The 17,587-nt window shown below is 50.0% G+C and overlaps 1 protein-coding gene across 2 annotated transcripts in view; it reads right to left on the reverse strand.

Annotated features, from left to right (window-relative positions):
* Positions 1-7,757: 7,757 nt before the first annotated feature.
* LOC147109210 (alpha-1-antitrypsin-like) overlaps positions 7,758-17,587 on the reverse strand; it is a 31,353-nt gene continuing 21,523 nt past the window's right edge. For both annotated transcript variants that reach the window (XM_086002917.1, XM_086002918.1), the window contains exons 3-5: positions 12,080-12,353; positions 11,787-11,937; positions 7,758-9,258 (exon numbers count right to left, since the gene is read on the reverse strand). In XM_086002917.1, coding sequence (XP_085859043.1) covers positions 9,058-9,258; positions 11,787-11,937; positions 12,080-12,353 — 626 coding nt within the window. In that variant the 3' untranslated portion in view covers positions 7,758-9,057. The remainder of the gene's footprint in view (positions 9,259-11,786; positions 11,938-12,079; positions 12,354-17,587) is intronic.

Genomic DNA, 17,587 nt, shown 5'->3' on the forward strand with positions numbered 1-17,587 from the left:
AAAGTAGCTGATCAAAATAGAATGCTATTCAAGCAGTGCAAAAGTTCGCATTACAGTTTTTTCCTCCGAAAGCTGCATCAGGAGACAGCAGAGAGGATTGCAGAAGAGCAAGACCTTACAGTCCCCTCTACCTCTGGCAACACTATTGACCACCCACCCACACCATTATTCACCCTCTCCCTTACCCTCAGCAGCCCAGAGACACCACTTGAGGGGGTTATAAATAAAATAGATGAGGAATTGATACCTGGTGAGACACAGAGTACAAAGAAGCTAAAAGATGCAGATGTGGAAGTGGAGCCTGATGTAATTGAGATAAGGCAGGAGACATGTCAACTTCGTCAAAAGGATGATGATCTCAGGGTCCTACAAAGAAAAGGATACTAGCAGATCATCAGCCATGTATGAGGGTTCTGTGGTAAACCACTTTTATCGTTACACTATAGTTATCACTATTGTATTGTTATCACCGTTATCACTGTTGTATCACGATACGAGGTCGCCTCTTGTCGCGCTGTTATACCTGGGCTGACCACCTCCGACTCCGCCCATGGCTCCACCTACCTGCCCAGGTATAAAGGTAGTCGACTGGCTGGTATTCCTCCTTGTTGGACCCGATCACCCACGAGGGTGGGCTCTGTTATTTAGTCAATAAAAACCTTTAGTTACGTTCCTAACTCGTCGCTTTTTATTGGACGAATTGATAGGTATATCAATTTTATTGACTAAATTTTAAAGATGTCTACTACTGGCCAGCCAGAAGCCCTCCCAGAAGCACAGCCACACCAGCCGGCTTGGCTGCAAGCCCTCAAACCACCGTACCTGGATCTAAACCCACAGGCAGCAAACGCAGCCCTCAACTTCAAACACTGGCTGGACTGCTTCAAATCCTACCTGGAAGAATCCGGCGCCCCGCAGAGATCCAAACTAAGACTTCTGAACGCCCAAGCGAGCCCGAGAGTATACGCACTCATACAGGACACGACTACGTACGAGGCCGCTATCAACCTACTGAAACAGCAGTACCGCAGCCCGGTAAATTACATGTACACCAGGCACCTCCTAAGATCCCGCCCGCAACAGCCAGGAGAGTCTGTAGCTGAATTTTTACGGGCGCTAAGAGCACTCGGCAGGAACTGTGACTTTAAAGCGGTGACGGCTGTTGAAAATATGGAAGATAATATCCGCGATGCCTTTGTGAAAGGCCTACGGTCCGACTACTCACGGCAAAGACTGCTTGAAGCTAAAGACCTCGACCTGGACAAAGCTGAAGCCCTCGCTCTCTCCCTGGAGGTGGCCCATCAGGACCAGGAGGCGTTTTCCAGGTACTGCTCGCGACCCTGGGACTCGGGCCCGACCCCTACCGCAATACCCTTCGCAGCGCCGCCCCCGGGACCTACCTCAGCGTCGGCGTCCCGGACCCGACCGGGCCCGCCACCCCCGGTACCGGCTCCGACATCGGGCACCCGCGATCGGGCCGCCGGCTGCTTCTTTTGCGGCCAGGAGAAGCACCCGAGGTCGCGCTGCCCAGCCAGGAACTCTACCTGCACAACCTGCAGGAAGAAAGGCCACTTCTCTAAGGCCTGCAGGAGCGGATCTTCAGAGGCCAGCAGTGCCTCATGCGAACTGTGGGGGCGGCCATCTTCTTTCACGGCAACTGAGGCCGGTATCCCCACACGTGAGTCATGGGGGCGGCCATCTTTGATCAAGGCAACCGACCCCAATAGTGCCTCATGTGAGTTATGGGGGCAGCCATCTTCTCCGCCATTTTGTCCTACCTCGTGGGAGGCGCCATTTTACACACCACGCCCGACTGCCACCGGGCCCCCGGACCCGACGACCGCCTCGCCCGCAGACGACAACGACTCGCTTACCTACACGCTAGCCTCCGTCACTCTGGATCAAGCCCGCCCACACCACCTGTCCAAGTCGATGATGGACATCAAAGTAAACGGCCACGCCACGACCTGCCTGTTCGACAGCGGAAGCACGGAGAGCTTCATCCACCCAGACACGGTGAGCCACTACTCCCTCCCTGTCCTGCCAACGCGCAACCGAATCTCGATGGCATCGAGGTCCCACGCCACGGACATTAGCGGCTACTGTGCTGTGACCTTGTCGGTTAAGGGTACAGAGTATAAAAACTTTAAACTCCTCATCCTCCCCCAGCTCTGCGCTGCCGTCCTACTAGGGCTGGACTTCCAATCCCACCTCAAAGTGTAACCCTAGCATACGGTGGACCCCTCCCCCCACTCACAGTCGACAACCAGCGAAGGTTAAACCGCCCACCGCGTAACACCTGCAGCCTATCCACCCTCAAGGTGCCGCCACCTTCCCTGTTCGCTAACCTCACCCCCGACTGCAAACCCGTCGCTACCAAGAGCAGGCGGTACAGCGCTGGGGACAGAGCTTTCATTAGCTCTGAGGTGCAGCGTCTCCTGAAGGAGGGCATCATCGAGGGGAGCAACAGCCCCTGGCGTGCCCAGGTCGTGGTCGTTAAGACCGGCGATAAAAATCGCCTGGTCATCGACTACAGCCAGACCATAAACAGATACACCCAGCTGGACGCATACCCCCTTCCCCGCATATCTGACATGGTCAATCAGATTGCACAATACCGCGTATTCTCGACCATCGACCTTAAGTCGGCCTACCACCAACTCCCTATCCACCCCGAGGACCGCCAGTACACCGCCTTCGAGGCGAATGGGCGCCTATACCACTTCCTTAGGGTCCCCTTCGGTGTCACCAACGGGGTCTCGGTCTTCCAAAGGGAGATGGACCGGATGGTTGACCAGAACGGACTGCAGGCCACATTCCCCTACCTAGATAACGTCACCATCTGCGGCCGCAACCGGCAGGACCACGACGTGAATCTGGAGAAATTCCTCCGTACAGCCCAACGGCTGAACCTCACCTACAATAAGGAGAAATGTGTGTTTAACACCTCGCGCCTTGCCATCCTTGGCTGTGTAGTAGAGAACGGACTCATCGGCCCCGACCCCGAAAGAATGCGCCCCCTCATGGAGCTACCCCTCCCCCACTGCCCTAAGGCACTTAAGAGAACCCTGGGGCTCTTCGCCTACTATGCCCAATGGGTGCCCAATTATGCGGACAAAGCCAGACCCCTCATGAAGTCCACATCCTTCCCCCTTACGGAGGAAGCGTGCGCAGCCTTCTCCCTCATTAAGGGAGACATTGCCAAGGCCACGATGCACGCAGTGGATGAGTCCATCCCCTTCCAAGTCGAGAGCGATGCATCCGACTTCGCCCTAGCCGCCACCCTTAACCAGGAGGGGAGACCGGTGGCCTTCTTCTCAAGGACCCTACAGGGCCCTGAGATCCGACACTCGTCGGTCGAGAAGGAGGCCCAGGCGATTGTGGAGGCGGTACGACGCTGGAGGCACTACCTGGCAGGCAAACGATTTACCCTCCTTACCGACCAACGTTCGGTCGCTTTTATGTTTAATAACAAGCTGAGGGGCAAAATCAAGAATGACAAGATCTTGAGGTGGAGAATCGAGCTCTCCACCTACGATTATGATATCTTGTACCGGCCAGGTAAGCTGAACGAACCCCCCGATGCTCTGTCACGAATTACATGCGCCAGCGCGCAAAGTGATAGACTTCAGACCCTCCACAACGACCTCTGCCACCCCGGGGTCACCAGACTTTACCACTTCATTAAGGCCCGCAACCTGCCCTACTCCATCGAGGAGGTCAGGACCATAACCAGGAACTGCCAGACCTGCGCCGAGTGCAAACCGCACTTCTTTAGGCCGGACAGAGCAAGCCTGATCAAGGCCACCCGCCCCTTCGAGCGCCTGAGCATCGACTTTAAGGGGCCCCTCCCGTCCTCTGACCGTAATGTGTACTTCCTCAACATTGTTGATGAATACTCCCGTTTCCCCTTTGCCTTCCCCTGCCCAGACATGACCAGTACCACGGTCATTAAATGCCTGAACGACCTCTTCGCCTTGTTCGGGTTCCCAAACTATATACATAGTGACCGGGGCTCCTCTTTCATGAGCGAGGAACTCCTTCAGTTCCTACTAGCGAGAGGTATTGCAGCAAGTAGGACCACCAGCTACAACCCCCAAGGGAACGGCCAGGTGGAAAGAGAGAACGCGACGGTATGGAAGGCCGTCCTCTTAGCCTTAAAGTCTAAGGGCCTCCCAACCTCCCGCTGGCAGGAAGTCCTCCCGACAGCGCTGCACTCCATCCGGTCACTACTTTGCACTGCCGTTAACGCCACCCCCCATGAACGAATGTTTGTTTTCCCCAGGAAGTCGACTACGGGAACCACTCTACCAACCTGGCTGACCTCTCCGGGGCCCGTCTTGCTGCGAAAGCACGTGAGGGCCCATAAAACAGACCCCCTGGTCGAAAGGGTGAACCTCCTGCACGCCAACCCCCAGTACGCCTACGTGGCTTACCCAGACGGGCGGGAGGACACTGTCTCCTTACGAGACCTCGCACCCTCGGGCACTCCGGAGACACTACCTTTACCCCCCCTCACCACCCCCCCAATTCCAGCCCAGGTAGACGGCATGCCGGAACCCCACGAGCCTTCGCCGACCACGCAGACACCAGCACTAACACCGGATAATGCAGCACCGCCGCTGCGACGATCGGAGAGGCTTACGAGGCCTCCGGACAGACTGACATACCAGAACTGGTAGTACACTTCACCCCGCCGGACTCAAATCTAAACAAGGGGTGAATGTGGTAAACCACTTTTATCGTTACACTATAGTTATCACTGTTGTATTGTTATCACCGTTATCACTGTTGTATCACGATACAAGGTCGCGTCTTGTCGCGCTGTTATACCTGGGCTGACCACCTCCGACTCCGCCCATGGCTCCACCTACCTGCCCAGGTATAAAGGTAGTCGACTGGCTGGTATTCCTCCTTGTTGGACCCGATCACCCACGAGGGTGGGCTCTGTTATTTAGTCAATAAAAACCTTTAGTTACGTTCCTAACTCGTCGCTTTTTATTGGACGAATTGATAGGTATATCAGGTTCTACATGGCCTCTCGCAAGTTGTGCTGCAAATGGCTGGAATGGTGGTGGAGGCAACAGCCCTGCTGTGCACCACCATCTGAGAGGGATTCAACTCATTGCAGAGCAACCTGGAGAAAGTGAGCATCTGCAAACTTTCCTCTTCTTGATGAGAGATCCAGGCATGTCGAAATGGAAGCATTGAATGGAAAGTTGCAGATCCTGGGGGGAGCATCTGGAAACATCAATGTCAACCAGATTGCAAAATATACAGGGCATGATCTCGGAGGGACTGAAGGATATTCGGTTGACTCTCTTGGTGATATTATCCCATACTAATTGTAAAGTGCTGCAAATAGAAAGGAAAAATAGACGACATTCATACTCATGGTGTTGAAATAGCTACAGGTGAAGCTGAAGAAACCTTGCAGTTTTAGTAGACTCAATGCTAAAAAATGTTTAAATTCGTTTATGGGATGTGGGCGTCGCTGGCAAAGCCAGCATTTATTACCCATCCCTAATTGTTCTTGAGCAGGTGGTGGTGAGCCGCCTTCTTGAACCGCTGCAGTCCGTGTGGTGATGGCACTCCCACAGTGCTGTTTGGTAGGGAGTTCCAGGATTTTGACCCAGCGACGATGAAGGATCGGCAATATACCTCTAAGTCAGGATGGTGTGTGACTTAGATAGGAACTTGGAGGTGGTGGTGTTCCCATGTGCCTGCTGCCTTTGTCCTTCTAGGTGGAAGAGGTCACAGGTTTGGGAGGTGCTGTCGAAGAAGCCTTGGCGAGTTGCTGCAGTGCATCTTGTAGATGGTACACACGGCAGCCATGGTACGCTGGTGGTGGAGGGAGTGAATGTTTAAGGTGTTGGATGGGGTGCCAATCAAGCGGGCTGCTTTGTCCTGGATGGTGTTGAGCTTCTTGCGTGTTGGATCTGCACTCATCCAGGCAAGTGAAGAGTATTCCATCACACTCCTTACCTGTGCCTTGTAGATGTTGGAAAGGCTTTGGGGATTCAGGAGGTGAGACACTTGCCACAGAATACCTAGCCTCTGACCTGCTCTTGTTGCCACAGTATTTATGTGGCTGGTCCAGTTAAGTTTCTGGTCAATGGTGACCCCCCCAGGATGTTGATGGTGGGGAATTCGGTGATGGTAATGCCGTTGAATGTCACGGGGAGTTGGTTAGACTCTCACTTGTTGGAGATAGTCATTGCCTGGCACTTCTGTGGCGCAAATGTTACCTGCCACTTATCAGCCCAAGGCTGAACGTCGTCCAGGTCTTGTTGCATGCGGGCATGGACTGCTTCATTATCTGAGGAGTTGTGAATGGCACTGAACACTGTGCAGTTATCAGCGATCATCCCCATTTCTGACCTTATGTTGGAGGGAAGGTCATTGATGAAGCAGTTGAAGATGGTTGGGCCTAGGACACTGCCCTGAGGAACTCCTGCAGCGAAGTCCTGGGGCTGTGATGATTGACCTCCAACCACCACAACCATCTTCCTTTGTGCTAGGTATGACTCCAGCCAGTGGAGCATTTCTCCCCTGATTCTCATTGACTTCAGTTTTACTAGGGCTCCTTGATGCTACACTCGGTCAAATGCTGCCTTGATGTCAAGGGCAGTCACTCTCACCCCACCTTGGAATTCAGCTCCTTTGTCCATGTTTGGACCAACGCTGTAATGAGGTTGGGAGCTGAGTGGCCTTGGCCAAATAATTCAGAGCAGCAATCAACAGAGCCAATAGGATATGGAACTACATAGGCAAACTGGTAGAATATAGGTAGAGGAGGTAATTTTTTTGTTTCCACTTGGCTGAGAAGGTGGCGGCGGCGGCGGCTCCTCGTCGTCGTCGTCCTCCTCCTCGGGCCACGGTCACCTTCAGCATCCGCCGGGGGCCGAGGCGCTGGCCCGGCTGGAGGGCCGCGACTTCGAGTTCCTGATGAAGCGCAGGAGCGTGATGATCGGCCGCAATTCCAGCCAGGACCTGGTGGACGTCAACATGGGCCACTCGAGCTTCATCTCCCGCCGCCACCTGGAGATCTTCTGCGGCGGGGAGGCGGCCGCCGCCCCTGCTGCCCCCACCGCCGCCGGCTTCTACCTGAAGTGTCTGGGCAAGAACGGGGTGTTTGTGGACGGCGTCTTCCAGCGGAGAGGAGCGCCGCCACTGCAGCTCCCCAGAGTCCAATGACCGGAGGAGGGGAGGCGGCCAGCGGACCGAGGGCGGGAAAAGCAGGCCCTGGAAGGTCGGTCACCGCGGGAGGCTCGGAGATCAGACCGGGTGGAAGGAGAGCCAGGGAGAAGCAGGCCCCGGGACGTCGGTACCACGGCGGCTGAAGATTGTCGGGCAGGAGTGCGGGAAAGGCAGAGTGAGGCGAGAGCGGACCCTATTGTGATGGCGCCGATGAAGATGGCTGCCATCCTTGCGGGCTCCGTGTGTACCAGCAGCTAAGTGTCCTTTGCTGTTTGGTGCGCTCAGCTCGTTAAGAAAAAAGCATTTCACTGACTGGATTTCACTTGTTGTATTTGGTTATGTGACAAATAAAATTGAAATTGAAAAATTAATGATCAAACCTTACAGTGCTCTGGTCAGATCACACTTTGAATCTAATTCTGGTCACCAAGAAGTAACACAAACATTCCAGTGTTGAAGACAGTGCAGAGAAGTTCCCTGATCTCCTGTCGTAACTTTGGCGGAAGATTGGCTGAAATAATATGTAATTTATCAAAACGGATAGAAGACAGTGTGAATAAAGATCAATTCATTTATTGAACACTGATAAAACATTATTGGTGGCTGATAAATATTGAAACATTAGATTGCAGCCCGATTCAGGAATACATCATACTGTGTCTTCCTCCTGAATATCAACCACTAGTACGAAAGCATAACATTTCACTAGAAAGTCAAGTTATTTTTATTGTGGCTGCTATAGGGGGAAGATAAAGAAACACACATGTCTACATTCTGTTTTATAAGGTAAGAGTTAACAGATCACTGTGCTTCATGAATTTTATGCACGTTTATTTTGAAGTGTTAATTACCTAATTTCTGTTGATCAATAAAACAGAAAATAAGGAAAAGAAACAGAAACAAAAACTGCAAAGGCGCAGCATCTCATCTTTTTCCTGGACACATTGTAGCCCTCTAGTCTGAACATTGGTTTTAGTAACCAAACCTTAGCTATATCCCTCATTACTTTACAGCACGGGAGGTTACGATTGTGGGGAGAGTCCGTTAGCATTTAGGGAGAGGGGGGTGACTTGACCTTTTGAGTGTAGACCCTCTGTCATAATACAGTTCCAGCAGGGGAGAGCTGGAGGGTTTACATTGGTCTGTTTTAGTCCTTTTGAGACCAGCAAACCTACTGTGTACTTCCAGCATTTTCTGGTCCCGCTTCACACCTCCTGCACCTGTCGAGTGTATTTTTTATTTTCTCCCCAATTTTCGTATATTTTTTTTTCTTGCCTGATCCTTTCCATAATCAGAGAGAAATTTCCCAGAGTTTTTTTTTCCTGTATTGGCCTAAGGCTTTTTACTCTGTGTGATTACATGTGTGTGTGTGTGTGTTTGGGGAGAGAGAGGTATTGGTGAAGGTATACTGTGTCGTATAGAACAGGCTCGATGGACCAGCTGGTACTTTTGTATGTATCTTAGCTACTTGAATGTTCTTTTGGTCTTTTAATGTCACTGAGAATTTTTTTTTAAATCATCTAACTTTTTCCTGCTTTTCTGTTAAGCAATTTGCCTATTAACTTCCTCTCTGTGATTGGAGTATCAAATGTTCACCCTTATTTCCCCCAATCCCACTAAAATGATTGCTTAACTTTCAGTTTTTAGTTCTGATGAAGGGTTACAGCCGAGATGTTAACCTGTATTTTCTCTTTGCAGATGCTGATGAATTTGCTGCGTATTTCCACCAATTTCTGAAAAAAATAATGAACTAATTAAGATGGTGATGTGTCCTAATATTGGGTTGATTATATATGTCAATCATTTCAAGCCTTAGAATTGAGGAGTGGCCTGATTTCTTCACTGTACAATTTAGATTCACGGAGAACGTTTCTTGGATGGATCTTTTATTCTTCCAAAAAAGAGTATGTTGTTTGTGTTTTCCTCATAGATAATCAGAAGGAATGGCCTGTTAAATCTGATTGAAGTCTGCGTTGACAGTGGAATAACTTTTACTTCAGTGACTGCAGCCGCCTCAGTGGATTTCTCATCAATATCCAGCACTGCCTCATGAGCAACCTTATGAAATAAAATAAAAAAGGTATTAAATAAATAGATATTAGCCAAATTGAGCTTACAGTCACAGATGCACTGTAAATTATGATGCATGACTTTATTTTCTGGCCCTTGGCTTTCCCTGATGGTTGGAAAAGGTTTGACAAGGCAAGCAATCGGTAATCTGCATCATACAAACATAAAACTTCACAACACGGGGCTATTCAGCCCATCGTGCAATCCAAACTGGTCTCCCTGCTCTCCTCCCATAGCCTTGTATCTTCCCCTGCTTCACATGTTTTGTTGCGAATTCCTTGGAGCTGCTCCTGTTTTGCCACAGTATCATTGGTGGAAATTCAGCAGAAACCCCATATACGGGCGTAAACGGACTGTCCACCAAACTTCCGCCAAAGTTGCAGAGGCAGAGCTGGAGAAGCTCCAAGGACATGCCCAGCATTTATTTATTTTTCCTCTATAAAGATGCAATGCTCTCTGCCTCAGCTATTGCCTCATGCCCCAACAATACTCTGCATAAAAGAAATTCTCCTAGCGTTGATCCTCACTCTCTTGATAACATTAAGTTGATGACTTCTTGTCACTAACTCCCCCACCAGAGGAAGTAATGGCCCCAATATTGACAGGGGCGGGTTTTCCGAGCGACTTGGCTCCCAGTCGGGTGGGGACCACTCTGGAGCAGACTGCAGGAGCAGGTAGGGAGCCTGCAGCTGCTAGAGCAAGGGGGGGGGGGGCAATCTCAGGGGGGTCCGATCCCTGACCCCGGGAGGCGCGATCCTGGGCATGGGGGAGGATGGGGAGGGTCCAATCTCGGGGGGGTTGGGGGGGGGGGGGGGAGTGCAATGCCAGGGAAGCAGGTAAGCTTGGGGGGCTGGGAGGAAGCACTCCTGCTCCTCTTGGCCCACAAGCAGTGCTGTCAAGGCACTTACCTTTACCCCGAAGCAGTCCTCTTCTCCCTTAAGCTGCCGGGTTTCCTGAGGCCTGGGAAACCCGGCTGGTCAGGGTTAAACCTGTAAGGGAAGTTAAATGTGAGGCTCCCAGCCTCATTATAACATTTAAATGGCCAACCCGCCCTCTGGGAGTGAGTTGGCTGCCCGCCCCCTGTCCCGCCTCCGTTAAACCTGGAGCTGGGCGGGTTGGGGTCGGGTTTGAGATTTAATTTTTTTTTTACATCTCACACGAACCCAACCCACCCGTTTTCGGGGGTTAAAATTACCCCTAATCTTTCCCTACTCACCCCATCAAAATACTTTATAATTTAAAACATCTCCTTTAAATCTCATATTAGTCTTCTCAGCTCTACTGGAAATAGTCCCAGTATCGCAAGTCTCTTCTCGTAACTGTAGTTTATCAAGAGGTGACTCATCAGATAGGCGGTGGAGATTGTGTGTGACTCTCCTATAGATTTGACCAAGGGGTGCTCACCGGAATAGTTATTTTCTGTTTGCCTGGTTAATTCCGCTGTTGCGTTACCTTAATGATGAGCCTCCCCGCTCCTCTTGAGTGTGGTTATATCAGCCAAGTCTTTTTTTTAGGGGAACATCGCCAGGAACGAGTTCAAGAAAAAGGGCTGGATTCGCTAAAGTGATTATTGGCTTCCTTTCCTCCCATCTGTTTTATCAGTTTCCCACAATCTTTTCTTTGACCTTGCATTCTTCTTATAATAAAAGATCACTAACGACAAGAAAGTAAAATGCATTGCGCATGTGCAGATGGGTCATTGCCACGGTAACAAGCTGGCTTGATTAGACATGTATAGCAGGTGCCTCACCTGTCAAAAAGGTCACCAGCCCCCACTGAATTCATCAGCCCTGGTATCCTAGTGAATCAGTGCTGTACACTCTCTTTGGCTTTAATGTCCTTTCTAAAATGGGGCGCCCAAAACTGCATCACTGGTCTGTATATACAGGCAGTGTGCTAGTTTTTGGCCCCATAAGTAGCATTTATATTGCTGGCCCAATGCAGTTCTGCTCAGAGACACAAACAAAAGTCATCTTCGGGGTGAGTCTCAGCACCTCCAGAAGCAGCAGGGTCACCTTATTTATTTCAGTGCATTACCACTGAATTCAGGGCTGCTTCCAGCTGTGGCACTGTAAGACGGTGGTGCCTGGCCTGCAGGTTAAACCTGGCCCTTTCCTGCTGTTATCCAGTCCATGGAACTCTAGTTCTGTCCTTTGGTGGAAAAAGCCAATCCAACAGCGGGTTTGTGGGAAGTTTTAAAAAGAAAATCTCAGGCAGCACTGTGGGTTTGTCAGCAGCAGTGCTGGGCAGCTCCCACTCCCAGCAGTGCTGCTCTCCTCCTTCACTCAGGACCAGTGCTGTTGTGGATTCCTGAGGAAAGCCCATCAAAATCATTCAATTGACCCCAAGGCCAGAAAATTGTAGGTTTGACTTCAATTGGTTAAAAAAGTTGAAGTTGGGAAGAAATGTTCTTATTTTCATTCTGGTTAAAATACGCATACATACGTCCCAAATGTGCATCTGCCAGAACAAAAGAAGATATTTCCCATCATAATGAGCAGAAACCAGCAACCTACCTGTGAAACTTGCAGATTTTCATTTTCACTTATTCCAAAAAGGTTGGCATCGGATGTAAATAAATCTCTCACACCCATTTCCGTTAGGATATTTTTCAACTCGTATGACTTTGACAATGATAGTTTTGGAAAGGAGACCCTAAGTAATTTTCTGCTCAACAAAATATTGAACAGAAGGGAGAAAGAAAGCAAAATGTTTTTTAAACAAGTGACACTTGTGCAGGTTCAAAATAGCAATTTGAGGAAGATTTTCATGTATTTAAACTGACTGTTTGGAATGAGATTTTAGTTACTTGCTGTAGCCAAGTTGCTGTAGCCAGTCTTCAAATTTTTCTCGGGAAAGATTTTGTTCCACATATTCTAGTTTTCCTCCTGCAGGCAAGATGGCGATCATAGATGCATTCCCAATATAAGGAAGTTTTATTACATTACTGAAAAACTCTTGGTCAGATATCATACTGAACCGATTGTTTTGGTACATCATTTGAACGTTTACTTTTGTAGTTTCGTTCACATTAAAGAATGCTTCTTCAGTAGCTGCTGGATCAAATGGATTCTTCCATTTTCCTGTCAGACATAAATATGGCAGAGTTTGGTAACACAGCAAAAGTTAATTCTCATGAATTGATTCTGAAAACACAAAAAGTAGTAGTAAGTGGACAGCATGTGTGAGATCATTGCTACACTGTTATAACACACTTGGGGCCTGAAATTCTGCACCGATCCTGGGTCCATCTCCCTTGAAACTGTTGGTGATGGAAAATGGAGCCAAACTCAGTTCCACCAGCATTCTGTCCCCTGGAGAAGATGCCAGGAAATTTCAGTGGGGTGGGGCCTGGGTGATCTTTCGCCTGCCACTCCAACTTCAAAGGGGGCATGTCTCTGGGAGATCCTGGACTGCCCTAGGAAATTCCACCACTTGATTGCCCAATGGACCCCATGCCAGTTGAGAGCCAGTGTGTTCCATTAGGGATCTGGTAAAGGCCCCTGTTTTGTCTGTGTATAATAAGACACAGACTGCAGGGGAACGGTACAACAGGTGTTTACTCAACGTGGCTCACACTGGAACTGATCTGTACAGATTACTACTCAGTACTATATACAGGTGTGGTCACTGCCAGTACTGCAGTATACATGAGCTGTAAAAGATAGTTCCCCCCTTAAAGGTATATACATTACAATTCCTCCCCTTTTAGATTAACAGTACCATAACACTCATTTAACAATTACATATCAAACTAATTACAATTAACACTTTTAACATGCAACATTAGCTGAAAATAGTCTATTTATATATTCAGTCTTTGGGGAGGCTTCCTGATCCTTTCTGGATAGCGCCTTTCCCGAGTGTCTTGCTCTTGGTGCGGAGGCGATTCTGGCCCCCTGTCGTCGGTTGGTTCATCAGCTTCCGATGCTACTGTTTCTGGGGTAGATGCGACCTGTACGTCGGGTTCATCACCAGGTACGTATGGGCGAGGCATGGGGTTGACTTGTTCCTGTGACTCTAGGATCTGGTCAGCATGGCGTCTCACGATGCTCTCCCCAACGTCCACTGTGTACATTAGTGGGCCCTGCCATGTGCATATCGTTCCTGGCTGCCATTTTTCTGTTCGGTAGTCGCAGGCCAAGACTGGTTGCCCTACATTGAAGCTCCTTGTTGGCTTCTCATGGATGTGCTGGAATTGCTTACTCTCAACATCTCTTCGTACGTTTGGTCTGAGCAAATCCAGGCGAGATCTTAACCTTCGGTTAAAGAACATCATGGCTGGGGCCTGGTTGGTGACTGCATGTGTCGCATTCCGGTAGGCGAACAGGAAATTGTCCACCTTGTGCTGCAGCGGAATGTTGTCATCGTACATAGCCTTTATTGCCTTCTTAAAGTTTGTACGAACCTCTCAGCCAATCCATTTGTGGCTGGATGATACGGGGCGGATGTGTAATGCCTTACCCCATTCTTTTTCAAGAACCTCCGGAACTCTTCGGACACAAACTGTGGTCCGTTGTCGGAGCAAATCTGTTCTGGCAAGCCATTCCTGGCAAAAATGGTCCGTAGGACTGCAATCGTTTTCTCCGTGGTGGTGGAGGTCATTTTGATCACCTCAGGCCATTTCGAGTGCGCATCCACGGCTATTAAAAACATTGAGTCCATGAATGGACCAGCAAAATCAATATGCACCCGTTGCCATGGAGATGAGGGCCACTCCGATGGGTGTAGAGGGGCCTGTGGTGGTGCATTTTGGACTTTCTGGCATCCTGAGCAGCTCTTGGTCAGCTCCTCGATTTGTTTATCGATTCCCGGCCACCACACATAAGCCCTGGCTAGGCTTTTCATTTTTACCCCTCCCAGATGACCCTCATGAAGCTCATTGAGCACTCTATCCCTTAACTTGGGTGGAATTACCACTCGGGATCCACACATCAAGGTCCCCCTGACAGCTGACAGCTGAACAACTGACAGCTGTTCTCTCCTTGTCGAGAATGCTGGCAACAGTGAGTCGCCATGTGCTGGCCATCCCTTCATCGTCAAATCATATACCCGAGACAGTGTCGGGTCATTTCGGGTTTCCTTTTCGATACAAGCGTTAGTTACCGGTAGGTATTCAACTATAGTCGAATGGAATATTTCGACAGGATCCACTGCTGGTGCTTCCTCCGCAGTAGGCAGTGGCAGGCGTGATAGCCCATCAGCATTTCCATGCTGTTTCGTGCCCTTATATTCAATCTCATAGTGGTGCGCCCCTAGAAAAAGTGACCATCTTTGTAGTCGTTGCGCAGTCATCACCGGAACGCCCTTCTTCGGATTAAAAATGGAGACAAGAGGCTGGTGATCAGTCAGCAAGGTGAATTTCTGCCCGTGCAGATAGTGATTGAACTTTTTCACTCCCCACACTAGGCTGAGGGCCTCCCTGTCAATCTGGGCGTAGTTACGCTCAGCTGAGGTTAGTGATCATGACGCAAAGGCTATTGGCCTCTCTGAGCCGTCCGAGAATTTGTGCGACAGCACCGCTCCAATGCCGTAGGGTGACGCATCACATGCCAACCGAATTGGTAATGCCGGGTTGTAATGGGCCAATACCTCTTTCGATGTGATTAGTGTTTTGCTCTTCTGGAAAGCTCATCTACATTCGTCACTCCACTTCCATGGCACCCCAGTTTGCAGTAGGGTGTTCAGTGGGTGTAGTATTGTAGACAAATTTGGCAAGAACTTATGGTAGTAGTTTACCAGCCCGAGGAACGACCTCAGTTGTGACACATTTTCCGGTGCTGGAGCCTTGACTACTGCCTCAATCTTCTCTGGGGACTTATGTAACCCCTCTTTATCGATAACGTGGCCACAATACGAGATCTGTTTTCTAAAAAACTCGCATTTGAGGCGGTTAGCTCGGAGCCCATATTCCTGCAATCTAGTGAGCACCTGCTCCAGGTTGGCAAGGTGATCACTGTCATTTTCGCCCGTGACCAGCATGTCGTCCAAATAACACTGGGTCCCTGGGATCCCTTGCAGGACTTGTTCCATTGCCCTCTGCCAAATAGCTGGAGCTGATGCTACCCCGAATACCAGCCGGTTGTATTGGTAGAGACCTTTATGGGTGTTGATTGTGAGGTATTATTTTGATGCTTCTTCTACCTCCATTTGCAGATACGCCTGGGCCAGATCAATCTTAGTGAAGCGTTTCCCTCCAGATAGCGAGGCGAAAATATCTTCAATCCGCAGAAGTGGATATTGTACGGTGTGAAGGACCGGGTTCACTGTTACTTTAAAGTCCCCACAGATGCGAACCTTCCTTGGTTCCCCAGGCGTGCTGCTCAACGACTTTTTCATCACAGGGACGATGGGTGTAGCCCACTCGCTCCAGTCTACCTTGGACAGTACACCTGAACGTTCCAGACTCTCCAGCTCTGCTTCGATGGCTGGGCGGATCGCATAAGGTACCGGTCTGGCCTTAAAAAATTTTGGCCTTGCGTTTTCTTCAATTTTAATCGTCGCTGTCATGCCTTTTAATGTTCCGAGTCCTTGCTGGAACACTTCTTTCGTGTCAGTTAGGATCTTTGACAGTCACCCAGGTGTGACGTCGTCATCCTTTTTGTCAGCCACAGTCAGTGCCTGTATGGAATGCCAATCCAGTTGTATTTTCCGGATCCATTCACGTCCCAGTAATGGTGGTCCTCCACCTTGCAATACATACAGGTCTAGTTTTGGTGTTTCCTTACCGTTATATGTAACGGTCACCCTTATTTTTCCTTTGGGGTAGACTTTTTGCCCCGTGTACGTCTTCAAAATAATTTTTGTGTCTCTCAAGGGTATGTGTGAGAATAGCCACTCGTAGTCCCGTCGGTTTATGACTGTTAGGGCTGATCCTGTGTCCAATTCCATCTTTACCTGGACTCCTGCTATCTTGAGAGTGACCCAAATGGTTCGGTGATCCTCCGTTGTGATCACATTATGTAGTTTCAGACAACTCAGTTCCTGCTTTCGGTGTCATTATCACTATTTTGTTCGTCTGAACTATTCTCCGTCATCTTATGTACCTTCTTGTACTTTTCTTTGGTAGGTTTCTTATTGCTGGTTTTCTTTCCCGACCTGCAGACTCGTGCTATGTGTCCTACTTTTCCACACTGTCTGCACACTTTGGCCTAGAAATTCGGTTTTGGCGCAGCGAGGGCTTTAGCGCCGGAAGTTAGTGCCGGTGCTAAGTCCCCCTGCGCGCGCCAAAAATTCAGTAGCGCCGCGCCCAAACGGCTGCCGGCGCTACTGAGGGGTCTCATCGCCTCAAAACTGGCGCCACGCGCCGCATTGCGGCGCTATTCCGGCGCTGCGGCGCCCGCTGCGGTGCGGCAGGCTCGGGAAGTGCAGGCCTCCTCCTTCCGTTAAGGAGGAGCTGCCTGCACCCGGCCGCGGCCCGCGATAATCTTTTTAAAAATGAGCCCGGCACCTCGGACAAGTGCCGGGCTTGCTTCTGTTCCGGGGGGGGGGGGGCGGGGGGAAGTCCGGGGAGGGAGCTGCGGCCAGGCGGCCGGCGGGAAAGCGGCCGGCCGCCGCGGGGCCTTTAATGCGCCGGCGCAAAGTTCTGTAAGGCACCTCTGCCAGAACGTTGCTTGCGGCTGCCACGGGCGAGGCGGCCGCAACTCAATTTCCGAGTTCGGGCGGGTTACCATGGCAACCGGGACGCTGCGCACACCGATGACGTCATCGGTGCCGGCGCAGCGCTACTGGCCTAACGCCGATTTAGGGCCCCTGTCAATTTCTAAACTGGCCATAACTTCGGCGCTAGGCCCTCTAGCGCCTCAAAAGCGGCGCTAAGGCCAGTGAATTTCTAGGCCTTTGTCTTTGAACCAGCAATCATTCTGGTCATGTGTTGTTCTGCCGCAGCGATAGCACTTCTCTGTTCTATATGACATTTCGTTTGTGCCATATTCTTGCGGTCTCTGTTGTATCTCTGCAGCGCCCCGTGCTGCTGCTTCATATGATACCGCAATGCTGAAAGCCTTTTCCAGCGTAAGGTCCTTTTCAGATAAAAGCCGTTTCTGGGTTCCTTCACTTTGAAGCCCACACACAAACTTGTCCCTTAAGGTATCTGCCAGTCCCGCTACAAACTGGCAGTGTTTCGATAGTTTGCGCAGTTCTGTTAAATAATCAGCATTGCTTTCATCCTTATGCTGGTTCCGTTTGTGAAACTTGAATCTTTCTGCTATCAGCAGCGGTGTGGGGTTTAAATGTTCCTGTAGTATCGTTACTATGTCTTCAAAACTCTTTTCCATTGGCTTCGTTGGGGTTAATAGATTTCGTAATAAACCATATG

This window comes from Somniosus microcephalus, chromosome 12 (assembly GCF_052327205.1).
Source record: "Somniosus microcephalus isolate GS21.2 chromosome 12, FLI_Smic_1.0, whole genome shotgun sequence".
NCBI lineage: Eukaryota > Metazoa > Chordata > Chondrichthyes > Squaliformes > Somniosidae > Somniosus > Somniosus microcephalus.